The sequence below is a fragment of the Sesamum indicum genome, linkage group LG2 (assembly GCF_000512975.1).
Source record: "Sesamum indicum cultivar Zhongzhi No. 13 linkage group LG2, S_indicum_v1.0, whole genome shotgun sequence".
NCBI lineage: Eukaryota > Viridiplantae > Streptophyta > Magnoliopsida > Lamiales > Pedaliaceae > Sesamum > Sesamum indicum.
Window position 1 is genome coordinate 6157636 of NC_026146.1, and position 27686 is coordinate 6185321.

A 27686-nucleotide genomic window follows, 5' to 3' on the forward strand; every position below is an offset into this window, starting at 1 on the left:
ACCACTTATTCTTTCGTTGTAGATATGTACACCAATATCTAGCAGATATCCAGAGGATTGTATGGGTCCACTGCAATTGGGCTATGGATGTGAATGGATGTCGGCCAAGTGGAGGGGGAAGCACTTCGTCAATTTATTTTTTCGGGCACTCCTAGCATCCTTAGTTTACCACGTATGGCAAGATCGGAACCAGCGGCTCTTTCAGCACACTAGCCGCCCGTGCGCTACCCTTGCAAAAATTATAGTTGATGAGATTAAACTTGTAATACTTAGTCATAACCTCTCCTCGTCTATTAGTACACGTGCACTTTACAGTCTGTGGAGGATCCTTAGTTTGAAGAGACCTCTACTACATGAACCATGTTGTTGTACCCTCTTTTATTTCATTAATGCAATTTACTTTACTGAAAAAAAAATGAATGGTGTGCAACCTTAGGATCTTCGCCATCCCCACGACCCCATAGTGGTGCTAACAGTCCAAACTAATTTCGTATGTAGTTCTACATTATGTATCGATGAAACCCATATGGATAACGAAGACGATTGAATCACGACCTGTAGATGTCTGCTCATGAGGGCCAAATTAAGTGCACTGATTATCTCGAATCCTTTGCCTACCTTCTTCATAAGGAAGACATACTTGTTCCCAAGCTACCTTCGAATAATCAGTTTTTGAAATACCCTTCTAGAGGAATAAGCGAAGTCTCTTCTCCACCCTACGAACAATACCTTTAGGCAAAATAAATGCCATCACCCAATAGGTGTTCAATGCCATGAGTACCGACTTAATGAGTTGAATACGAGCAGCAAAGGATAGTTGGAGGCCTTCCCAGCCCTCGAGTCTTTTATCAATCTTCACTAGCAAAGGTTTACAATCTACAATTGATAATCATGAGGAGACAAGTGGTAGAACAAGATACTATACTGGTAGACCTCCTTCCTAAAAATCGAGAATATCAAGAAAGGCATTTCGTCTATTTTGGGCCAATTTAGACAGGATATGCTGACTCTTCATATTAGTGTGTAACCCAAATAAAGAAGTAAATAACTTTAATCCTATTTGGAATACCCTTATGGAGCTTTCATGTGCATGACACAAAAGGAGGAGATCATTTGCAAAGTAAAGCTGAAACAGGCAATTTGCCAACATCTCCAATGATACATGAACCCCATGTTCTGTTAAATGTGTTGCTGAAATATCATCCTTAACACTTCAATAACTAGCACAAAAAGGTAAGGAGACATGGGGTCACCTTGATGCAAACCCCGCGCTCCTAAGAATAAACTGTGGATATTACCGTTCAAGCAGACTGAGAAAGCATCCGTGTATACACATTCCCTAATCCAACTTATGAATCTCTTCGGAAAGTTAAATAGTTGTAAGGCTGCAAATAAGGAGTCCCATTCAACCATGTCATACGCCTTTTTGAGATCCACTTTTAATGTACATCTTAGGGGGAGTTGTTGTTGATTGTATCTGGAGAAGAGCTCTTGTGCGAGCAAAAAATTGTCTCTAATGGATCGTCTCAAAACAAACGCATTCTGAGAGGGACTGATCATCTCATCCAAAATTTTTCTTAAACGTTGAACCGAGATCTTAGTAATAGCTTTGTAGAGTACATTGCAGTAGGCAATAGGATGAAAATCAGCAACAATGGAAGGGGCTTGTACATTAGGCATTAGAGCAAGAAGCGTCATATTAATTTGCTTCAATATACACCCATTCAAGAAGAATTCCATCACTCGTCCCCAACAATTGGCCAGTTCTCGAGCCAGAGGTGAAGTTTTCATGACCATCGAACTTAGCTTTTTCTTCCACCAATGGATCAATAAATTCTTTCAATTTGCATTTGCTGGTGCACAATGCCTTGAGGAACTTTGCATAGTGAGGAATTCGTTTGATTGTATCGATCAATGGAATGTTTACCATCACTTTGCTAACAGTTTCAAGTGTTCCCTTCTTCTCCCCTTCCTCGTTTTTGGTAAATCTTTCCGGCAATAGAGGTTTGGCCATTAACACCTTGTGATGTTCATTGTTGGTTGTTTTGGACTTGTTGATCTGCTTTTGAGAAATTTCATCTTTTGGTCTGGTTCACCTTGTTGGACATGCGCACGCTTAATGTCGTTTTCGTCCATGTTCGGTTGCAACCCCTTTTCATTGTGAAGGACAATAACACCAGCGGTTTGTTTGGGATCAACAATAAATTGGGAGGGTAACTTACCTTGTGACTCCAATCTACTGATGGATGACACCAATTGACTCATTTGGAATTCTATCATTTGAATGGTCACTTCAGTGGTCTATTGCAATTGCTGAGTTTTATCGACATGTACTTTCATCATATCTTCAAGAGACGTACTTAGCTTGGAGTCGAATTGAGGTGGTTGCTAGGTTTGAGATTGCAAAACGTAGCTAAGACTGGGGTAATATGTCCATCCTGGATTGTACACGTTGAAATGGGGATCATATTCTCTTTGTGGTGATCCAAAAAGTCCTCCTACATCATTGGCATGCTCGATGGTTTCTCTTATAAGCATAAGGCACAAATCGGTGGGATGTGCCATGGAATTGCATATTCCACAAGCCTTTACTCGTTGGGATTTTTCTTCGTCAAATCTTTCAACAAGGGATAAAAGTTGTCCAAACAATCATAAATGGAAGATACGTTTACCTCATTAAACAGCGGATTGTCGTATCTAATCTCAAATTGTTGAGTGTTGGCCCTCGTGATTGCAATTAGGTTGTGTGCCATAGTTTTAAATTTAAACTCGCATGAGGTGTCCATTAGGGCTAACACTAGCTCAGAAGAGGCTAATGTATTTTCAATTTGTTGCTTGGTTTTCTTTCAAAATCTGCAGCCTGTATGAGAAGATTACGATATTAAACCAAGTCACAAAAATAAGAAGAAATAAACTTAATAACACCAATCTCCCGACAAAGGCGCAAAAATTTGATGGGTGTCGAGACCACCAAAATAATTTCTCAAACGCTTTTGTAGAAGCTGGAGTAGGGCCGATTTCTCAATGATTGGCTTCAAGTCAATTTCTTCAAATATAAAAAAGTAGTGGAGGAGGGTTTGACTGTGAAGAGAAGAATAAGAAAAAACTAAATAAACTAGAGATGTAATGAAATTAAAAGATATAAATATAAGAAAAGACGTTTTTAGTTAAGATCAAGTTCATGCTTGATTTCATTAGTTGATCATCGTTGCAAATATAACACTCGTTTAAATAAATCAACCAGTTGTGGCAACTGAAATGAGCTAACAACCTCACCTTTCCTTACCTTTCATCAGCCAAGGTACGGCCATTAGGTAGATCCCTATTCAATGAACAATCCTAGGAACATCCACAAGATTAAATCTATTAACAACATTAAGAATTAAGAAGGCCTGATTCTATACGAGGATAATTGATTTAAGTTAGATCATGCATTCCCCACAACATAATTAACTAATATGACATAATTAATCATGCTATGTTGCTACTGATTATTGACAAGCAATTACATGGATTTGCAAACTTCAATTAGCAAAACAAACCTTCTTAATAATGAACAACCAGCTGCATTATTCATAAATCAGATGTTTGTAGTAAGAGCACAGAGAATAATGTGAATACTTATTTTAACGAGAGTAGTAAGAATAAATTAGATCTCACAACATTTAGGAATCGAGCAATCACCTTAACCTCAACTAGAAAATAAAAAAATGAGTCTGACATGTTAATAGAAAAGCACACTAAAAAAAGTGAAATTTCATTAACAATATTAAAACTCAAGAGAATTCAAAAGATAAAATGATGGATAGCCTAATGGATTTGAGATGTATGCTTATTTATACTATAAACATTCTACGAATCTAGACATAGAGGATGGTTAGATACATAATTGGCCATAAAAAGTTAACAAATCATTTCTTCGCATCAGCCAAATATCCCAAATGATTTTTTCCAAAATGATATAGCAATCATCCCTTTTTCTTCAGTATAAATCGCATCATTCATTTTTCTTCAGAGTTTATCACAGCATTAAGCGTGGGCTCATCTAGTCGAATCAGAAAATCTGTCATTTATTCCTTCCTTCCTTAAATGCTTTCAATTGCCATTTTTAGCTCAATTTTGTAATTTTTACTCTTCATCATATCTTTTGAGCTGGAAATGCAATAAATCTATGTGATTAGGAGTATTTTTGCTTAAAAAAAGGGTACAATCATCATCAAAATATGATAATTTTGCACTTATCAGTTAGCTAAAGGGTAGAGGGTAAACTATAAGCTTTTAATAATTCTTATACTAGGTCAAGTACAGTATAGGAGATCACCTATATAAGTGTCAAAACGGGTTGTTTCAAGTGGAAAACACCTACGAATCCAAGATGATGTCCAGGGCCAAAATGGACCAAATCCTGAGAACTAAAGATATTAGAGAAGGCATTATGGGGGTACTATTTTCTTTGTTGACACCAAACGCTAAACATCATGTTCACTTATTAACCAAGTAAATTCGACGGTATTCCTTTGAGGAAGGTTTAAAACCACAAGTTACCTTTTATGATACAATGACTTCTCGTTTGAAACTCTCTTAAGTGTCTGCAAGTTCATATGCATTAATTTTCATTCATGTTGTTAGAATAGGTGACCTGAGAAGCCAATTGGATTGGCATGCTTGTAATCTATTCTGGCAATAACTCAATTTTAATGTAATATTATTTAGTGAATAAAATGAGTATTCGCTATTGGCATTTCATTTGTTGTGCTCACTACATATATGTTTGTGTTTTTGTCAAACATCACAACAAAGCTCACAGACCACCTTGAACAACCGTACAACAGTTGGACTACGCATTAGATGGCGTCATGAAACCAACTGTTTAGGATTGGGTCTGAAATGTTCCAAGTCAAGAACCATGAGATTGGGCATCGAAGTGTCCTATGGAGACTTGCATTAAGAGTCGCATTCATTTGAGGAGTATCATGTTTCATCAGCGAAAAACTTGGGATGTCTATGCGATCTTAATGGGTCGATTGAGTAGGTGTCGAATCGACTAAACTGACTAGCGGCGATCGTCATATGGAAGCCTTGGAGGCTTGGTCGGCATGACTTGAATCCCCGGCTCCGATAGTATGGGAGCAGTCCTCAAACTTAAGGAATCACAACAGTCACGTTCATGCGATGACTGTATCTTAGATTTGTAAAGAGGTAATCGTGTCTCATACATGTTCATCATAAGCCTTGTCTAGTGCATTCAAAGTATGTAGCAAGGATGGTGAGTTCCAAAAAGAAGATCCGTCCCCTGTCAAAACGTGACAGAGGTATCTTCTATGCACTTGGAGATGCATCTATGCTCTATAAAGCTGTGGCCACAGTCATTGGTCGAATAGGAAGAGGAGGCTCCCATGTCGAGCAATGTGGCGTAATGCGATCTCAAGTATTAAGTATAGACGCCTAGTCCAGGATGGGAATCGATGTCCAATTCCATGTCCTAGACTACGATCGGGGGACGATAGACGGAAGGACTGTACCCGTATGGACTCGGGAGCCTAAAAGTTCACATCGAAATTCGCCTAGTCTCTAGTGCCATCCCATGGTCACGGACTTTCTTGATCAATGGTTGATCAAGAATTATTAATTAAGTTGGATTTGATTAATAATAGTATTGGATACTAGCCCAAGTCTAGCTTAAAGGTGAACCTAAAGAGTCACACAAATCACCGAGAAGGAACGAGGAATTAATTGATAATTAATTCCGTAAGTAATTGAATTACTTATATACGTGAAGGATCCATTGGATGGATAAGCTCAATTATAAATTGATTGGATTAATTTCTATTGGGCTTGCCCTTATTATTTAATAAATTGGACTTATTATTTAATAAAAGCTTATTGGGTTCATATATTTAATTGGATTAAATATATGAAGGACTTAATTAAGTGGGCTTTAATTAAATTAGATTTAATTCTTTGGGCCTAGTATTTTAATTAATTAAAATCGGCCCAAGCCCATTAGTTAAGTTGGTGAAAATTATTGACTAATAAAATTATTTTTGAAAAATGCCATGTTAGTCATCCTTTGTTTGGCATAAAGGATTATTACCTTATGGATGGTTAAATGAACCTAGATATATTTTAATACATTCATTCAAGGTAAATATATTAGTTATTTGGAATAATTAATGAATGAATACACCAAAAAAAATAATATCCTCTCCTCCCAATTTTTCTACTCGGCCGAACCCCCCTCTTGTGCGGACTTGGTGTATTCTTCTCCTTAATTCTTTTCTAGCAAATTGAATTGAGGAATTTCAAGTTCCGGTGTGGTGTGGACGTGACTTTAGAGGGTCTCTATGTTGAGGCCTTGGATGAACGATTTAACGAAGGAGGTTCGAAATAAATCAAGAAAAGATAATTCTTGATTTACGTTTTTATTCCTCTCGTTTTTCATTATACCAATAGCCCCGTTAACTTTATTGTCGTTTAATTTTATTAACTACATCGAATGCCCGGGAGCTCCATGGGTACACCCCTTGAAATCATGGTTTCATTGCGATTTTATTTTATTTTACACAATTTATTTTAACCGCTTCCGCTTACGCGTTCCCGGGCAGATCCACTAGCTCCTCATGGTGCCCTTCGCATGTGGGGGATTGCTGGAAAATGGTGAATGACAAATTAAATAATAAAATTATTTGATCTAATTAAGTCGTAACAAGTAATTGGTTACGACATGCAATGCATAACAAGCTCATGACACATGAATAATGATTCATTGCGCCCAATCATCATCCAACCGTAATTAATCAATCGGATAGTTGTGTCCTTTTATTGAAATGATGTGTCCATTAGGTAAAACTTTTTGAATGAAACAATGCCATTCGAGTGAGATGGTATTATCCTTTTGGTGAAATAATGTGTCTATTCAAACGAAAAGTCGTAACCTTTCCAAGGCATCTTTTCTAATCGGGCATGTCCATTCAGTTATACCTTTCCAACTTCTATGCATAGGTCCTCCCATTTTATTTCATTCATTAAATTTATTTTCATAACATTCTTAAGCAATAAAAGCATTTTGCAAATATAGTTTTAGTAAGAGAGTTCAAAAATATTTTTTGGTTCGTTGTTCTCAAAGTTTGTAGTGCTACTACTTTTAGATTTTAAATCATTGTATCTTGGTAGACAAATTGTCATTTCTGTTAGTATTAGAGTGGGACAGTAATTGTGTTAAAGATAAAAAGTCTTAACTCTTGTTCAACTTCATAGTATACAAATCTCGCACATCCCTCATCTCTCCCAACATTATATACATATATATAGATAAAATATCATACATTATATATCAATAGTTTACATAAAGACAATTTATAACAATATTTTATGAAACGGTATAATTTATAAATGAAACCACAAACCTCTTGGAGGAAGCAAATTAAATTGAAATTGAAATTAACAAAAATTTAAAATCGAAAACACCCCAAATACATTATATATAACAATATTTTAGCAATCGTTGCCTTTTTATAATTTTTTTTAAAAATAAAAAGATTGGAGAAGCATGGAGAAAATGAGAAATAAATAGATTACAAAGAAACAAAAAATTCTATTAATCATTAGAAGTACTCATTGTCCCACATTGGAAAAGTCCAAATTTAAGTACTCTCTCATTGTCTGGCAATGGAAAAGTGTTAGCCAAGATTATGCACTTTCTCATTTGTCTCACATTGAAAAAGCATAAAGCAAACTTACACTATTTGGATAATTATGTTTACACCCCTTGACCTTGGTCTATTTATCCAAATCACCTCTATTTATTGCATAATTACAAAAACTACTCCTGGTAGCCAAAAAATAAGGATAGTTTGTGTTATGATACTAACATTTCTAGTGGGTGTGTAATTTTTTTGAAAAAGTAAGGGGTGATTTGGGTAAGTGATAATGATATTTCGATAGGTGTATGTGTAATTATTTAAAAATGGGGGTAATTTGTGTAAGTAGGCGATCAAGGGGTGTAAATGTAATTATTCCTAAACTATTTACACTATAAAGATGTGATAATTTATTTAGAAATTATTCAAGAAGCACTTGCCTATCTATTTTCTCTGATATTTATTTTTCTCTCATTTCACATATTTCACTATATTTGTTAGTGAAAATATATATCTTATTATATTATTAATTTTTTTATAAAAATAACAAAATCAGTTGGACTGGTTTCAGACGATTGATTTTGGTCAAGTTTGACCGGTCTGCACTAAAATTGATTGGCACCGATTTGTGACTATGATTCAATCGAACACATAATCGATTCTCGATCGAATCCATGGAACCGATCAATCCTATCCGGATTTGAAAGCAGCGCTACTGATGGTTTAGCCAACTTTTTGTCCGGTAATATCCCAACGCAGCATTGACGAATCCCCCTTACAACAATGTAAACCACTTTTTGCATCTTTTAGCTATACATAATCCTTTCTTTTCTTATGAGTGGTCCACCTCACTTCGCTATTCTTCTTCTTTTTTTCTTACTTCGATCACCGACATGAACTAAAATATACAAAGATCATGGATCGTGTACAAATTATTCCCAACACAACCCTTATGTCAACTGAAAGAATCGAACCCGCAATCCATCAAAGACAACCTAATTAAACCTGAGGTTGACTAATCACACAATAAGTGTAATACAATTTTTATATGACTGGTCACTATTCTGTAACTGTACAATAAGCATACGACAAATATAAATACACTATCATATAATTGGTTCAAATTTTACAGAATTGAATTTCCCAATGCTTACCATCCAAAAATAGATTAAAGAATCTGAATATGAATCCATACATATCAAATTCTGAAACAAGATTCAGAAATAAACTGGAATTGCTGAGTATCGCCTACACTTTCTTATACATTCAGAACTGTTTTCTTCCAGATATCAGTATCTGCCACAAGATTCTCTCAATTGAACCATAACATCTATCTTGGATCCCTGTTCTTATATATCTGACTGCAAGAGAATTTTAATTTCATCATATGAACCTGATATCGAAACTTTCAAGAAAACAAAATGTTTGTACCAGAGGAAATACGGTGAAAGCTACTAACAGAGACCGTGGGGTTGAAGATTTTGGCAAGGAAATTGTGCTCGGCCTTTGACATGTTTTTCAGATCGTATGCATTTCGTGAAACATTCAGAATTAGATCATCTTGTAAAGTTCATTCAAAGAACAGATATAGATGTTGGTTGAATACTCGACTGAACTTGGCAACTGAGTGCAATGCAAGCCCAAGCTGATGCAACTATCTTACAACTCCCACAAGGAATGGACGAAATAGAACGATGGTGTTTTGAATCAGCAACAAGATTAAAGAGAGTAAAAATAATGAATAATATTATAACTGAATATCTTGTCTGACAAGTAGACGAAACTTTGATTTTCGGATATTTTTCATATGAAGTAATAGTGTACATTAGAAAGTGTGAAAATCTTTCTTCTTTCCAAGCAAAGAAAGGTTGAGAAATATGACCGGATGAAGACATATTCCAATCGAAGATATTCAATCTGTACAAAGGAACAGTGTATAGATACTCCTTGGCATGGCAAAGAAAATCAGTCAACTCCGTCACGACAGTCAGTATGAAATGCAGAAATTTCTTTGGAACAAATCAGGTGTGATGAGGTGGAATATACAATGTGTACTGGATAGTGCATGCTTTCTGTAACATAGAGACAACCTGAGTAACTGTTTTTTACCGTCAAATTTCTTGGAATTTTTCTGTTCGATCAAAGCCAAAAGGAAAGCATGGCCTGCATTGAAGGTAAAATTGGCATTATGACACTTCATAACAGAACTGAACTACTAATAAGTCATCACGCTAACAAAATTTGGAGGTGAAAATTGGAAATTTTCTCAATGCAATGTTGAGTTTATTAGCTGAGGAATGACTCAGAGAAAGGGTTATATGATAAGTACCTCTGGGAGATGACATAGGGATGATGGCTTCTCACTCGTGGCGGATTTATTCGCTGTCTGACTCCTGATCTCATCATGCAGTGAATTTAGTTTCTCTTTGATCTCTTTTAATAATTTCAGTTCTTCCTCTCTGTTTGCGGAGTCCGGTATCCTTTCAACTTCACTTATCCCTGAAGTCCTGTTAGTTTGATTCAAACTCGGCTGCGATTCAGCAACACTCGTGGTAGGTTGGACAACAGCACGATCGAGAGCAGCAATATCACTTGGTTTACACAAATGCTTCTCATGATTAGTAGATTGCAACAGTTTCTTCAGCCAGTCTGGTTCATCTTTAGCATACAGCTTAACCGCATCGGGGTGAACAAGATCTTTGCTTTCAAGCTCACTATCTTTACACACCGTCTTTTTCTTGTCTTTAGTCGATGATTCATAAGGTCGGGAGCTCTCAGCTTCTGGAACAGGAACTTCAAAAACATCATGGACACCCGGAGAACAAGGATTATCAACAGCTACACCTTTTTTCAGTGGATTAGCTGCATGCTTAGTCTGGTCAATTTCATTCACAATGGCTACTTTACTGAGGTCAAGCTGTGGCGAGGGAGGCCGTGTTTCTTGTGGCTGGTTAGCAGAGTAAGACAGTAAAGATAAATTTCCTGCACTTGGCCGAGAAGAAAGGCATGAAGGAGAACGGATCTCGTTCCTGGAGCTTGTGTAGCTAGCTCCTGCTATCTCTTTTACCCGCATATCTAATTTCCTTATCTGCTCCCCGTAAGAAATCATTCCTCCATGAGTAGAAGTATCAGCCTTTTTCTCTGAATCCGAGGCAACATCATTTATTTCTTCACCTGTCAGCTCCTCAACAGCCTTAGAAGTCAAATCCATTTCTGGGCTAGTAGAGTTCTCTCTTTCAATGAACTTCTTATATTTCAGCGTAATAGGTGCGGAATTCCTCCTCCCCATATTTTGAAGGCTTGCATCTCCCCCTAAAGTTTCATTTCTTTGCAAAAGGTTTTCGGGATATTTTAACTCGCCGACACCGGGATCGGCACAACCCATGCTTATTAATTTATACCTGTAGGATTGGACTTGGTAATCTAAAGCAGCCACCTCCATTTCTTTCTGATAGATAATATCTTCGATTATTGCAAAAGATTCCTCGGCATGGCAGATTTTCTCCTCCGCCAATCTCTTATACTGCTCTGCTTCCATTTGCACAGCAGCCTTCTCTCCTTGTAGACGTAATATCACAGATAAAGCTTCACTAGCTGCAGAGGCGGAGGCTTCTCGTTCTGCATCCAACTCATTGTAAAGTTTCTGGAGAAGCTTTTGCTGAGCACAAAGTGTCTCCTTTAGAGCCGTAATTTCGGCTTGGGACATTACCATGCTATGTTCAGCCATCACATACTGGACTCCGGCATAAACACGACTACCTGTATCTGGGGATTGAAAGGAAAACACACATTAACATATAAATACTAAGACTCGAGCAATACCAACCATCAAAGATTCAATGTATCCCGAGAAATTCACTACAATACTCTGAAATTCTTTCTCTTCTCATGAAATGATGAGGATGGTTTGCAAATTGTGCCAGCAAATAAAAAAGATTCGAAAACTTCAAACAATCTCAATCACTGTTGCATAATTCAACATCGAGAAACATGTATGATCATACAAATGCTTTTAGTAGGTAATCTCAAATCCAATCCAATGAGAAAGAAAAGGAGAAAGGAGATTCATCACACCACTGAATTCTGATCAAATCAATTCTATTTCAAGAAGCTCAAATCCTTCTCGTAATGGTGATTATGTAAGCATAACAATTCTGAATGCTTAACATATGAAAATTTTACCCAGAATATAGATATAAAAACAAATAAATCCATACCTACTTCTTTACAGAAAAGATCTGAACCATTCCAACACAGCTAGACCTTTAAACAAACACTTGAAGAACTTCTCCCGCCTGAACAAGATTCAAACCAACCCAAATCCTCTCTCCAAGAAACACAAGATTTCCTCAAAACCAAACAAAACAACGAAAAGGGTAGGCAAATTTCACACCCAAATCCCCAACATACACAAAAACCCGCAAATCAAGAAAATGTATCCTGTAAGAATGAAGAATATATGAATATGGCAAAAGTCAAATGCCAGATTTTCAGATACTTGAGGTTGAATAATCAAAGCAAAACGCTGGAAAAGAAGAATCCCACAATTTGAAAACTTGAAACGGAGATGGAAGTCGGAAGAGAAATGATCAAATGATGAGCTTCTTATCTTGTCTTCTACAACAAGAAAGTGGAAGTGGACTCAGTTTTCGTTTGATTTGACATGATTTTTATACAGGCGAATATAAATTAAAAGGGTGATATCTACAGAGCCATGCAGCAGATTTTGGCATGAGGAATTTGCCTTTAATAAAAATCGAAATATGTTAAGAATTTAAAAATTTTAGAACCCTAAACTCCTTCCTGCCAAAATCAGCATCGACCTATTTATTCTAATCTAAAACAAGTTCCTTTTTTTTCATCTTTATCTGTTTCCATTTCAGTACTTTCTTTTCTTACAGTACATTTGATTAGAGCCGCTGGTTTTTTTCTGGACGAGGTTAGGCATTTTCTAAGGTAATTACCGCATTGTAATTTTATTACTATATGAATATATTGTTTGGTAATTGATGGAAAACTTTTATTGAAATAATTTATTTAAATAAAAGAATGTTAAAAGAGTTAGTTTGTAATTTAGAAAATTTTATCTAAAATTCACAAATATAGTTTGTGAAAATTTTGATAAGAAAATAAATCTTTGTATAGCACATATCATCGTTTGCAATTCTTTTTTGGGAATAATTGCATTTATATGACATGATTTATGATTTATTTACTCAAATCGTCTTTATTTTTAAAAAAAATATATACAGATCCCCAAAGGATCTCGACATAATTGCACAAACAATTCTTATTTTTTTTATTGTGATGAGTGGTTCCTATAATTACGCAGAAAACAAAAATAATTTGAATAAATAAATCATGTATCAAGGGTATAGATATAATTATCCTTTTATTCTTTTTAACTATTGATCGTGTTTGCGACATAAATAGATCAGATAAAAAGAAAATTCTTAGATATAATTGTATGTGATATATTCATTAATATCTTATATAATATTTTGATTATTATCATACAATTCAGATATATACGTCGAGACAACAACTGAAATCATTATTTCGTATGTATTTTCATAGAACTCTTTGTGTATTTATCTGCGATAGAATTTAATATAAATACATATTTGGATATGTACTAATGAAATAATTGGTGGAAATGCTAATAAAACAAAATGGCATTTATCAATTTCTGTAATTTTAGTACAGATTCGAACTGAACAAAAATATAAGAAATATATCTGGAACTCCTACATTGCGTTTGGATTTGTAATTTGAGTATTTTGTTTTGTATTTTAGAGATAGAGAGAGAAAAATAAAGATAAATAAGTGTGTTGAAAATAGATGATATATTTAGATTTATGTTTTGGGGTAATTTAAAATATTTTAAAACAAGTGGTGTAGGTTTGATGATGAGATTTGGGAGCCAAAAATTACTGTTTATTATCAAATCATATATATTTTTATATATAAATATGTATATATATAAATATTTTATGTTTAATGTTATATTTTTTGGAGACAAAAATTACTATTTATTGTCAAATCATATTTATTTTATATTATATATATATATATGTTATATATAAAAAAAGTTGAAAAACATGCAGATAAGGTGTAAAAACATAAAAACAAACATTGAGTGTGTTTTATCTTGTATCGAAAAATGCAAAGACACGAATCCAAACACAGCCTATAAACTTCTAATTTTCTTTTAAAACGGTTTATAAACTTCTAACATTTATATGTAATGAATAATTATATTTATACTCCTTGATTGAGATTATTTATAATAAATTATTAATATTTTTTGCATATTAACAAAAATTACTTCTGGCAGTCAAAATGCAAGGCTAGTTTGTATAATAATCTATATATTTTCAAAAGAAAATAGTGGTTTTATGTAAATGATATCAACGTTAATTGTAGATGTATGTATAATTTTTAAAAATATATATATAATTTATATACGTAAACCATGGATAAAGAATATAAATATAACGTCCCTATATATCTATCATCTCTAAATTTATTTTAATCTAACGAATATATTCCCTTGTCAAAATTCATATAACTTATTATTAATTTATTGCATATCAAATAACTTTTATTTACCAAATTATCTTTATTGTCTTCATAAATTAATGCATGTGAGAGGTATGTTTTTACTTTTATAACGATAATTTAGTTATAAAAGATTTGTTCGACCTACAATAAATCAATGTTAAGTCAATCGAGAGTAAATATTAAATTTATTCAATTTTTCTATTATAACAATGCATTAAATGAATGTTAGGGACTCTAGATGTAATTTTTTTAAATTATAAGAAATCTACACATAATTATATTCAATCTTAGGGCAAAGGATAATTATTTTTTTTATAATAAAATATTATTGACTCAAATAATTACACGTGGCAATCATTACGGAGAAATTATAATAAAAGAGCATGTTCAACTTAACATGTCCCTCTTAAATTTTTAAAATGTAGTTATGGGCTAAAACAACGGCTATATTGACCTGACCCACCGGTGTGGGCCCATCTTCCGCCGACCACGCCTCCTTCAAATTAAATAATCGCCTCCTCAAGAATTTCCATTCAGACAGAGACCCAAGAAATCAGGTCTTACGCAAAGCAAATCACTTAATATTATAATGATAAATTACACTATTCTGTGCTGAAATTTATTATAATTATAAATATTTTTTTATTATTTAAAAATAATAAATATTTTTTAAAAATTAATAATTATTTAATAAATATTTTATCATAATAATTCATTGTAAGTATTTATTAGAAAACCACTTGATTTTAAAAAATATTTATTATTTTTTAAATAATGAAAAGAATTTATAATTATTATAAGCTTTAAAAGAGCCTTTTGTAATTCACCCTATTTATAAATAAATAATAATAATAATATTTTTTTTTAAGAAAAAAGGAATTCAATTTTGTTATACATAAGGTGCTTGGACCAGTTAGGTGTTCGTGCCATCATTCATTAGTCAAATGGAAATTTTAATTTAAATAATTCTATTGAAAATATGGACTTGTCGCAATATTGTCAATGAGGCATACTTCTATTTGTGAAATTGAAGTTTCGTAATTATAAAATTATGGTTCAAAATTTATTAACTTCTGAAATGTTAATTTCATTTTAATAATAGGTGTAGTTCTATTGTTATAATAGTTATTGATTAGATATGGTTATCTGATATTAATGATTAGTATATAATTGTTATAATTATCATTAGTTGTTAGATATAGATTCTTTATATTGATGATTGTAATTAATTAATATTAAAAATAATTATAATTTATCAATTTTACTTTAAAATAATAATAATAATAATAATAATAATAATAATAATAATAATAATAATAATAAGAAAGTAAATGTAATATATATACACATATTTGAAGTCAAAATAGTGTAATTATAATAAAACATTATTCTTGAATTATAAGTCACTGGAAAAAAGTAGTGGTTTATGAATATAAAACTAGTCATTATTTTGGTACTTCTTTTAATTCCTATATATGTTATGAGGTGAATACTATTGATGCGTGTGATTTTTACACGTGTCCAAAAGTTCTTGGATTTGATGTTGGATTTGAGCTAATTGAGTGAAAGCTCTTGAGAAAGAGGACCTGCAAAACAACGCGTTAGCACTCCGATGTTTAAGGTTAGTTCCGGATATAAGAATAACTAAATATAAAGATAAATTGTAACGAAAAATTGTGAGAGGAATAACAATTTTATAAGCAAGAACATAAATATTAGAATGACAGAATAGCAGTGAGAGAGCTTTCCGAATGTGGAAAGGAGGATCTGTTGAGGGGTGCCCTCTATATTTATAGAGGAAGAGCCCATCTCCGCAGGGACTCTAGGGAGTTGCGTGTCTGGCAAGGAAGGGAGGATTATGGTGGATAATGTTGCACACTTTCCGCTCCTTGACCAGCAAATCTTTGGATGAGGAAGGACTCCTCCTTCGTGAAGACTCCTGTTTTGCCAGGAGTCCTCTTGGGGTGAGGAGTCTAGATTCTTAAGGGCAGCCTTCATGCCATGCGTATTCCAAGCTAGTTAGAAGGGGTCATACGTGGGGGGTCTGATTGCATGCCACGTGGGTTAGAGAGTGACGTGTAAACGAAAGTAGGGCAGACTGTTGGTACTTAGGCCGCTATCATTAGGTTCCACGAGGCGGGCTTCCTCCCTTGTGAGAATTGGGGCGAAGAGGTAGAGTATTGGGCCTCCTACTTCGTTCTTGGGCCATGATCTAGTGGGCTATAGCCATCATTTAGTCCCCCCAACTCTAAGGAGGAACTTTCTTAGAGTAGGAATCCCTATCTTCTTCAATCAAGAGGGGATCTTTCTGCCAACTGGAGAGGGATTTCCCTGAAGCAACCTCCTTCATCGCTTAGTTTTTCCCACCCATACGCATCCTTTCGACTGCCTTCATTCGAGTATTATGTTCTGCCACTACTAAGGAATGATGGTTAGGCCTAAGCCTAACTTTCTCGATTGTCGAGTGGTGATAGCTACCTCTACCACGTGCAAGGATAGTTACGAGCTCGTTCTGTCATAGGCGGTTACAAGAGCGTGCCTTCAACTTCCTCCCCATGTTTTTTAAACAGGTAACTCCTTATTTCTTCCTCTTTTCTTTTTCTTGAAGCATCACAGCCTTTACTTTTAGAAAACTCTGTAAGTATCTTGTTTCTCCTCCTCTGAAATTTTTCTAAGTATTTTTTGTACAGAATATGTCTTCTTCCGATGAGTCGATCTGTTTCATGGACAATACCTTTGCCGAAGATGATCCCTCAGAGGCCACTTCGAGGGAGATAAGCGATTTTTCGCTTAGTTTCCCTCGAGGCCGGAGGAGGAGTCTCCGCCAAGCGGTAGCGGCGCCCGCCATTTGATCAACGAGGAGGACGTGGATCTTGAAGAGGAAGGGAAGGAGGGAGCTAGCTCTTCCCCTGGGGAAGAGGAGAGGGGGGTCTCTTCTTCGACTTTGGAGTGGGGATCTTCTGTCCTCAAAGTCATGGAGATAGAGCAGTTGATACGAGAGTATCACATCTCTATGGCCTTTGTCATTTATATCCCCTCCCCTAAGAGCTGTCTTTACCACCTTCCTCCCAACTGCTTGACCTTATTTTCTGCTCAGTTGAAATCAAATATACGTTTCCCCATTCCCTCCTTATATTCCGACATAGCTCGTCTTTTTAGTGTCCCTCTGGACCAGTGAGTCCCCAATTATTTTAGGCTTCTAGCTAGCTTCATTATGGCTTTTTTCTTTCATCAATTCCTCATTTTTGCCAGTACTTTTTCACAGTGTTATTGTCTGAAGAAGGCGGAGACAGGTCTATTTGTGTTCATCCCGTGTCCTGGGGTATCCTTCTCGCCTTCCCCCCATCCCCCCATCCCCCAAAAAACTGGAAGAGGAGTTTCTTTTTTGTTTTGCCTTCTCACCCTTGGTCCTTCCCTGACCGATGGATCCAGGAAGCTCCCCCTCCTCTTCAAGTTGGGGAGAGGTCCATTTTCCTAACCTCCCTGCTGGATATTCTGAACAACAACCCTTATGATTGATGGTCCCTCATCGATGAAAGACTTCTAGGTAACTTTGGTTAAGTCCCCGGGTGGAACCCTTGGGGGATTCCCTGGGTATTTTTATTAGTGTTTTCCGTCTTCCCTTTATTCGTGCTTACCTTAGATTATGATGTGGGTTATTTTTCATTGATTCAGAAAACATCATGTTCAGCAAGTTGATGCGAGACTGCGCTTCGGGTGTTCAAGCTGGAGTGGCTCCTCTTTCTCGATCTCCTAGAGGGATTCCTTCTTCCAGCGAATCTAAGGAAAAACACACTGCCCTCCCTACTCCCGGCGTTACCCCAAGGGGCTCCTCCAAGAGGGCAAAGCTAAGTTCGATTAGGGCATCTCTTGTCAATTATGTGAGATCGCCTTCTGGGCCTCCTCCACCACCCTCTCTCAAGGATGAGAAAGGTGTATGTCTTAAGTATTCCCAGTCCTACTCCACCTATCTACATACTCGTCACTCCCTAGACCAGGAGAGGGGGAGTAATGCATCGTTGGTAGCTCATGAAGGGGGTGTTGTCTGCAAGGGATAAGCCTTTGTTGTCCTCCTTGACGAAGGAGGAACTGGAAGGGATAATCTCCTCTTATATGCTCAAGATACAGTTCCTTCCATTTTCTCTTTTCTTTCAAAAGATGGGTCCCTAATTTTTTCTTCCTTTTGTTAGTCTATTTCTATTTGCGAGTAACTCTTTTCTCGTCCTCCCAACACTCAACATGACACCTAAAGGAGGAAGCTGGAGGAGAAGTTGGAGCGTCTAGGGGCTGAGAACATCAAGCTCAAGGAGGATAAGAAGGAAGCGGTGGGTCGTTTGCAGCAATTGAGAAGGAAATGAAAACAATGAGAAAGAAGCTGAGGGCTATAAGGAGGCCCTCAAGCAGGCTATGGAGATGACAACCCTCGAATTTCCTAAATAACTGACAGGAAGCACTACTTGGAAGCGTACTGGGCTAGCTGCCTTGAACAGTTCAAGAAGTCAGAAGCTTATCAAAGGGAATTGGTTGGGATAGCGGGGCCATACTTCGAACACGGCTTCGTGCCATGCAAGGAATAGTTCAAAGAACATGGGTATCCTCCAGGAGGGGAGGAGCCTTCATTCTTGGATATTTCCAATGCCATGGAAAATGCTCCAAATCTTTTTTCAGACGTTCCCACTCCTGTTGGTAGAGACCTCCCTCCTGAATCAAATTTGTTTTCTGGATTGACCCCCCTTAATCTGATAATGTTCTTTCATCTTAATTCCCCATGACGAGGTATTCTCCTTCTGCTGAGAAAGCCATAGACAATATATTATGGGAGGTCGAAATCGAAGTGAGGGGTCCCCTCTGAAGCAACAATTGACTCTATAGCGGGGGACCTCTTAGGAGATGCAGCCTTGAAGCAAAAAGAAAGGGACACCCCCAAGGATGCTGGTGCCTACCCCCTTGAAGCTTCTGCTGCTACTGCTGTTGTTGCCCCTGAGGAAAAAAATAAAGACCTCACTTGTGGGCTAGAAAAAGAAAAACTATAACTAGATCGCTCCCCTTTAAAACATATTTTAATTTCATTGCTCCTATTATTTCCTCCCTACAATAGGGAGATGAAACAAATTGTTAAATGCTTTTTCTCGGGCCTAACCACATTTTTAGGCCGAGCTCTTTTTTGACATGCTTGCAATGGATTCTTGTTTTTTCTGCAATTGAAGTTGTCCTCTAATGTTTCTGACTTTACTTCTGACCATGATTCTGTGCTAGGGGTTTGAGGAGTCATGCTTTCGGTCTTTTCTTCTGCACTTGTTATGAGAAACAGTGTTGTTTTCCTTGATATGATGGATCCTTCAGCTCTTGTCGATGTGAGGGGTTCCCTTTAGATTTCTAGAAGATATTTTCACCAATCTTCTGAGGTACTTCTTCACCAATCTTGAAGGGTGTTTCCTTAATTCCTTTTACTGTTAGATACTCAAACACTTCATCATGAAAATATGAATAAAAATGAATGGGGACTTTAGGAAGGATATCCTATAGGAGGACATTGTTAGAAGGAATCCTTCAGGAGGGCTTTATGGAGGGATGTCCATCAGGAGGATGTTGTGAAAAAGATTTCTTCAGGAGGACTTATTGACGAATGTCCTTCTGGAGGACGTTGTTAAAAGGAGTCATTCAGGAGGACTTATTGAGGGATGTCTTTGGGGAGGAAGTCGTTAGAAAGAGTCTCTCAGGAGGACTTATTGCAGGTGTCCTTTAGGAGGACGCTGTTAAAGGGAGTTTTCTTTAAGCATAATATTTCTTGAGGTTATGGATATTCCAAAGGAGTGATAACGGGCGCCCTTCATGGTCTTCAGGCTCATGTGCTCTCACTGGTTTCTATACATCCACTCTTCTTAGCATGAAGTCCCTTGCCTGAAAGCTTCTTTTTTTTACTCTTTGGTTGTGGACACTGACCATGGTGTTCTTGTATCTTTTGAATGAGAATAAAAGCTTTTTCCCTCAATTCTTTAATAAGGTCTAAATTTTCTTTTAAAAACTTTGTATTGTTTTCTTCAGAGAAATGTAGGACCTATGGGAGGGTGCTCCTAATTAGGCTGGGATGATTGCCTCTGTCCCATATACTATAGTGAAGGGACTTTCTCCTATAGACCATCGAGGGGTTGTCCGATATGCCATAAGACATTGGTTAACTCTTCTGTCCAATTTCTACCAACCCTTTCTAATCGTCATTTTATTCTTTGAACAAGGATCCGGATGGTAACTTCTACTTGTCCATTGGCTTTGGGTGTACAACAGATGTGAATCTCTATTTGATATGCAATCCCTTACACCAGTCGTGTATTCTATGACCCTGAAACTGTCGACCGTTGTCAGAGATTATTTCACGTGAAGTCCAAAACGGCAAATGAAGCTCTTCCATATGAATTTCATGACCTCCATCTTTGTGATGCGGTCAAGTGGCTCAATTTCCACCCACTTGGTAACATAATCAATGGCCACTAGAAGGAATTTCTTCTGCCGGGACCTAGAGGAAAAGGACTTACGATATCTATCCCCCATTGTGCAAAAAGACATGGTGATAGCATTGTTGTAAGGGGCTCTGCTGGTTGATGTATGAGGGAGGAATACTTCTGACATTTCTCGCATTTGATTACTAGCTGTTTTGCATCTTTCTTTATTAGTGAGGATCCAAGTTCCCGCATGTGCTCCACAACAGCCACTGTGTATCTCTTTTAAGATATGCATCCCTTCTAATTGGGATAGACATCGGAATAGAAGATGCGTAAAGGATTTTTTGTAAAGATTTCCCCCGTGCAGTAAGAAACGGGCGGTCCCGAGCCTTGAGTCTGGCAGTCTCCCATCTGTTGTCTGGAAGGCGTCCATCTTCGAGCCACTGAATAACAGAAAACCTCCAATCCTCCGCGGAAAATATGGGTTGGATGTAAATCGAAGTTCTGGTTTAGGGAGGTACTATATAGTGACATGCCTCATTCTACAATCTTCCAGACTGCTGGCTAGTTTGGAGAGGTAATCAGCCTTGGAATTTGTACGATTTGAAAGCTTTCAAATCTAACTTAAGTTCCGCTATTTGCCGTAGGTATTGGATCATATTTTCTTCTTTATTTCGTATGGACCCTCTACTTGCTTGATTATCAGTTGGGAATTCATGTAGGCTATTATGTGCCTAGCTCCTACTTTGTGAGCCATTCTTAGTCCTATTATGAGTGCTTCGTACTCGGTTTCGTTATTGGTGGCTTTTAACCCAAACTTAACGGCGAACTCTAAGTCTTCTCCTTAGGGTGAAGTGATGACTATGCCCGTACCACTACTGTGGATGGTGGATGACCCATCTACATGAAGTAGCCATTTCTCCGCTTGAGGGGTGCCTCCTTCAGGCATTCTCATGGTCTTAGAAACGAAATCAGATAGGGCTTGTGCTTTGATAGTAGTTTAAGGTAGATAAGAGATATCATACTCGCTTAATTCTACCTCCCACTTTACTAACTGTCTTAAGGTGTCTGCCTTGCCCAGTGTTTGCTTTAAAGGTAGGTTGGTCTTCACCCCAATAGGGTGTGAAAGGAAGTATAGGAGCAGCCTTCTACCGATGGTGACCAACGCGAGGGCCATCTTTTTTAAGAGAGCGTATCGTCCCTCTGCTCCATTAAGGACCTTGCTAACATAGTAGATCAGCATTTGTATCTCCTCCTCCTCGCGAATTAAGACTAAGCTAATCGCTTAAGGGGTAGCTAATAGGTAGACGTAGGAGGTGTCCCCCGGAGAAGGTTTCACTAGTAGGGGGAGCCCCGCTAGATACAGTTTGAGTCCTTCGAAAGCTTTGGCAAAAGTCATCCCAATTGAAATTTTTCGCCTTTGGAAGAATTTTGGAGAAGGGCAGACTCTTTTTTGCCGACTTGGAGATAAAACAACTTAGCGTTGTTTCCCTCCCTGTTAGTCTTTGTACTTCGTTAATGTTGGAGGGTGCCTTTATGTCAAGGGTGACTTTGATTTTGAGGGGGTTGGTTTCAATCCCTCTTTGGGTAACCATGAATCTCAGAAAGCATCTTCCTTTTACTCCAAACGTGCATTTTCCAGGGTTGAGTTTCAACCGAGTTTCAAGCGCTGGTAGGTGGTCAAATGCGCATTTGGAATGAAAAGAGGACGGTTCCTGGAATTTATGGTTACCCAAAAAGGGATTGGGACTTACCCCCTGAAGATCAAATCCATCCTAAACATGAAAACACCCTCCAACATCAACGAAGTTCAAAGGCTAATAGGGAAGGTGGCAGCACTAAGCCGATTCATATCTAAATTGGCAGAAAAAAACTTGCCTTTCTTCAAAGTTCTCCGAAAGGTGAAAAATTTCAATTAGGATGACTCCTGCCAATAGACGTTTAAGGGGCTCAAAGAATATCTAGTAAGGCTCCCTCTATTGGTGAAGCCCTCCCCAGGGGACACTCTCTATGTCTACTTGTCAGCCACCCCTCAAGCAATCAGCTGCGTCTTGATCTATGAAGATCAACCTACCTTTGAAACAAATGCTAGGTAAACCAGACACCTCAAGATGATTGGTGAAGTGGGTGATAGAATTAAGCGAGAACGATATCTCTTATTTGCCTCGAACTACCATCAAACCCCAAGCCCTAGCCTATTTCCTCTCTAAGACGGTAGGAACATCTGAAGAAGGCACCCCTCAAGCTGAAAAATGGCTGTTGCATGTAGACGGGTTGTCCACCATCAACGATAGTAGTGCAGGCATAATCCTCACCTCACCTCAAGGAGAAGACTTGGAGTTCGTTGTTGAATTTAGATCGAAAGCCTCCAACAACAAGGCTGAATATGAGGCACTCGTAATAGGACTCAAGATGGCGCATGATGTGGGAGGTAGACATGTGATAGCTTATTCAGACTCCCAATTGGTAGTGAAGCAAGTGGAAGGCTCCTACGAAGCCATAGAGGGAAACATGATTCAATATCTAAAGCAAATAGCAGAGCTCAAAATAGGATTCGAGAGCTTGCAAGTTGTTCAAATTCTAAGAGAAAAAAACATCAAAGCCAACTGCCTGTCCAAATTAGCTAGCGCTCTAGAAGATTGCAAAATAAGGCACATCCCCATACAATACCTCCCTCAACCAAGAGCTCCAATTTGTATTCAAGTCATATACTCCTCAAAACATTAGAGGACCCCCGTCATCTAATGATTGGAAGAGGGACGCTTTCCAAACGATAGATGGGAGACTGCTAGGCTTAAAGCCCAAGCTACCCATTTTCAACTACAAGTAGGGATCCTATATAAGAAATTTTTTACACATCTTCTACTCCGATGTTTATCCCACTCAGACGGGATGCATATCCTAAAAGAAATACATAGTGGCTGCTATGAAGCACATGTGGGCACCTGGGTGCTCGCCAACAAGGCATTGCCAGCAGGATACTTATGGCTTTCCATGAAACAAGATGCAAAGCAGTTGGTGATCAAATGCGAGAAATGTCAAAAGCATCATACATCAACCTGCGGAGCCCCTTACAACCATTCTATCACCCTGTCTTTTTGCACAGTAGGGGATAGACATCATGGGGTCATTCCCTCTGGCACATGGTCAAAGAAAATTCCTTCTGGTAGCTACCGATTACTTCACCAAATAGGTGGAAGCTGAGCCACTCGCCGCATCACAGAAACAAAGGCGATGAAATTTATATGGAAAAACATCACTTTCGCTTTGGGGTCCCTCGCAAAATAATCTCAGACAATGGCCAGCAATTCCAAGGTTATAAAATACAAGACTGGTGTAAGTGTTTGTGTATTGGGCAGAGATTTACATCAGTAGCACATCCCTATGCCAATGGACAAGAGGTCACCAACCGAATCTTTGTCCAAGGAATCAAAAAACGATTATAACGTATCAGTGGAAATTGGACGGAAGAGTTAACAAGTGTCCTTTCGATATATCGCACAACCCCTCGAAGATCCCAAGAGAAAGCCCCTCCACTATGGTTTATGGGACTGAGACAATTGTCCCAGCAGAGTTGGGGTACCCTCCCACAAAATACTACATTTATCTGAAGAAAATAATACGGAGTTGTTGAAAGAAAACTTGGACCTCATCAAAGAATTAAGGAAAAGAGCCTTCATTCATATCCAAAGATACAAGAGTACCATGTTCAACGCCCATAATAGAAGGGTAAAGACGTGGAGTTTTGAAGTAGGTGACATTATATTATGAAGAGTCGACACACTGAAACCAGTGGAAAAGCTGGACCCTACTTGGAAAGGACCCTTCAACGCCACGATAGTAATAGGACGAGGGGCTTATGAGCTTGAAGATTTTGAAAGACTGTCGCTATCACGCCCCTGGAATATTCACAACCTCAAAAGGTACTATGCATGAAGAAGGGTGCCCCCATCATACGAAGGGCACCCTCCAATAGGTCCTCCTAAAGGACTCCCTCTAAAAATATCCTCCCACAGAGCATCCTCCAATAAGTCCTCCTAAAGGACTTCCTCTAAAAATGTCCTCCCGTAGGGCATCCTCCAATAAGTCCTCCTGAAGGACTCCCTCTAAAAATATCCTCCCGCCACAGGGTTTCCTCCAATAAGTCCTTCGAAGGTCTCCCTCTAAAAATGTCCTTCCGCAAGCATCCTCCAATAAGTCCTCCTAAAGGACACCTTTTGAAATTGTCCTCGTGAAGGACACCCCTCAACAAGTCTCTTGCAGGGCTCCCTTTACCAAGTCTACCTTTACAAACATCCTTCTAAAAAATATATGATGTATTACATTTATTAAAGCGAGGCATAAAAACTGTATAAGAGTAAACCTTGCCAAAACTCATACAGGCTTCCATCATCAAAGAGACCTCCAAGACTCCCATTCTAAGCCCTCGTTTGCTATATATTTCATTATTTCTCATAAAAATATATATTTTATGATATACTGTTCAAATGCTCACATGCGAGAAAAGTTAAGGAGGCATCCCGCAAGAAAAATTGAAGGGAGCCTGCATACTTAGAAGTTCTAAGGAGGCATCCTAAAGGAGAAGTGAAGGAAATCTGCCTACCTAGGAAGTTCAAGGAAGCATCCTTCAAGGGAGTTGAAGGGAACCCGCCTGCCTAGAAATCCTAGGAGACATCTTTGAGAAACGATCCAAAGAAGGTTTGAGAAGGCCTCCTTCCAGAAAGTTGAAGGGAACTCTTCATCACAAACAAGCTTGAAGGCTTCAAAGTGTTAATGGAACAAGCACCCATCTAAAGATAGACATCAAGTATGAAAAGAAGACCAGAAGTATCGCATCTCAAGCACCTGGCCTAAAACTATGGCCAGGGGCGTACAGAAAAACAAGCATCCCGATAGAGTAGAAAATTAAAATTGTCTCATCCCCATTTTTAATGGGGGGAAAAACAGGCAAAATAAGAAAAGAAAAAAATTTTCATCCAACCGGCAGTCACATTACATTATTAAACTTTTCCCCACAGGCGGGGTCTTCCGTCACTTTTTGTAGAGGAGATTAGACATTGGGATGGCAGGACGAGCTGCATCAGTAGCCAGATGAGGTCCCTTTTCCTTCCCTTCTAAGGCACCTTCTCCCTAGAAGTGCCCCATTGTGGCATCAACTGCGGCTTCGTCTGGGAAATTCCTTACTTCCACCTCAGCCTCCCCCAACAAGTTATCCGAATCTTCTTCTGTAAACAAATTTACAAAGATCAGTACAAAGTTGAAAAGAAGTATGGGTGGAAGGTCAAGAAATAAACCAACCTAAATTTGGGGGGAGGACTCGCTCTCCTTGGATGAGGGTTCGGCAAAGGGATTAGGCTGTGGCAAGATCGAGGAAGGAAGTCTCCTCTCCTACAGGAGGTACCCTTGAGCTTGGAATTATTCTTTGCAGGCTGTGAAACCATGCTCAAAGAAGGGCCCCGCTATTTTGGCCACCTTTTACTGATACTCCATAGACCCCTTGAACTCTTTGAAACGGCTCTCCAAGTAAGCTTCCAAGTAATTCTTGCCCTCTTTAGAGTGGGGACAATCCATCACTGCCTTCTTCAATGTGATCTCATGGCTGGCGACCTCCTTGTTCAGTTGCCTCATCTCCCTCTCTAACTGTTGGCAGCGGCCCATCACCTCCTTCTTGGTCTCCATCAGTTTGGCATTCTCGTTTTTCAGGCGCTCTATCCTATTCTCCAATTTTTGCTTTTTGGTATCATTCAAGGGGATAGGAGGAGTCTCTAGAGACCTAGAAGAGTTCTTCATAAACCAAGGCGACATATGAAAAGAAAAAACTATCAGAAGAAGGTACACAAGCAGAGACACAAGATATATGCAGGAAGGTACCTTGAGGATATAGAGAGCTCCCATCCCTTCTAGTTCTTCCTTTGAGAGAAAAGTTGCTTGTCTCTAGGTGATAAAGTCCCTATCCTCAAATCTACCACCAAGGAGAACTTCTCCTTATCCTGATCAAACAAGTGGCAGCTATGAAGGTAGGCAGAAGGTGCTCGGGAAGACCTGGGAGGGGTGTCTATTTCCTCCTTGGAAGGAGGAGTCAGAAGAGGCATGGCGAAAGTGCGGGAAGGAAGTGCCCCCATGGAGCGCCTGCGAGGTTTCTTGGAGGAGCTCCCAATCGCTGGACCGGGAGACAAGGAGGAAGAAAGGCATTTGCCCCTTGAATCGCTGGAGGCAGGGGCCTTCTTAGAAGACTTGGGAGTAGGGGTCCCTCTAAAACGGCCCCCCATCACATGATCCCGCATCAACTTGCTGAACATTATGTTCTCTGCGCATAGACAGACAAGAAGGATCAACATTCCAAGGAAACATAAAGAATGAAAGACAATGGCAGATAAAAACTAAAAAGAAATAAAATATTCAAGGAATCCCCCAAGGGCTCTGTTACAGTGACCAGCTCGAAATGCCCCAACAACCTCTCATCAAGTAAAGACCGGCAATCATAGGGGGGGCATTCAACTTTTTTAGCAAAGAGGACAAGGCTGCCATCCTTGGTCCTACATGCGCAAGAAGAGAGGTCTCGAAGATCCATTATCTTGGAAAAGACCAAGCATGAGGAGGGAGGACAAAGAAATAATTGTTCTTCCAAAATTTTGGAGGGTGGGAGGATGCAAGAAGGATACCACTTGACGGGGAACAAAGCAGAAGAACTCCTTCTCAGGTTTCTTGAGGTAATAATACTTGGCAAAAAGGTGGACAATCACAGATGACCATGACAACGAAGGACTATGAAAATCCGGCCAAAATTTTAAAAGAATTGAGAACCAATTGATTTAAAAGACTTGAAAAATATGTGCAACCTCAAAATAAAAAAGGGGAACAGGAAAATAGGGACCTGACCTCAGTTGTGCAACAAAGAAGCATAAACAATTAGAGGGAGGAAAGAAATAACGATTTACTGGGGAAGGGGTATATACAACAAAAGCAGACGGAACATGGCACTCTTGGAGGAACTGGTTTATGGAGGAGGTCCACAGGGTGGAAGGCCCCCAGTCTGTTGGTG

The 27686-nt window shown here is 38.2% G+C and overlaps 1 protein-coding gene across 3 annotated transcripts; it reads right to left on the bottom strand.

The window, feature by feature from the left end:
• Positions 8716–12527, bottom strand: LOC105155475. 3 transcript variants are annotated; one of them, XM_011071353.2, is made up of 4 exons: positions 11858–12527; positions 9970–11405; positions 9750–9803; positions 8716–9001 (listed from the first exon to the last, which is right to left on the bottom strand). In XM_011071353.2, exons 2-3 carry the CDS (start codon positions 11365–11367, stop codon positions 9780–9782), a joined length of 1422 nt encoding a protein of 473 aa, XP_011069655.1. In that variant the 5' UTR covers positions 11368–11405; positions 11858–12527; the 3' UTR covers positions 8716–9001; positions 9750–9779. The 3 variants fall into 3 exon arrangements, with proteins under 3 accessions (XP_011069655.1, XP_011069654.1, XP_011069653.1); XM_011071352.2 differs by lacking the exon at positions 8716–9001 and having other exon boundaries at positions 9367–9803; positions 11862–12527; XM_011071351.2 differs by lacking the exon at positions 8716–9001 and having other exon boundaries at positions 9367–9803; positions 11858–12526.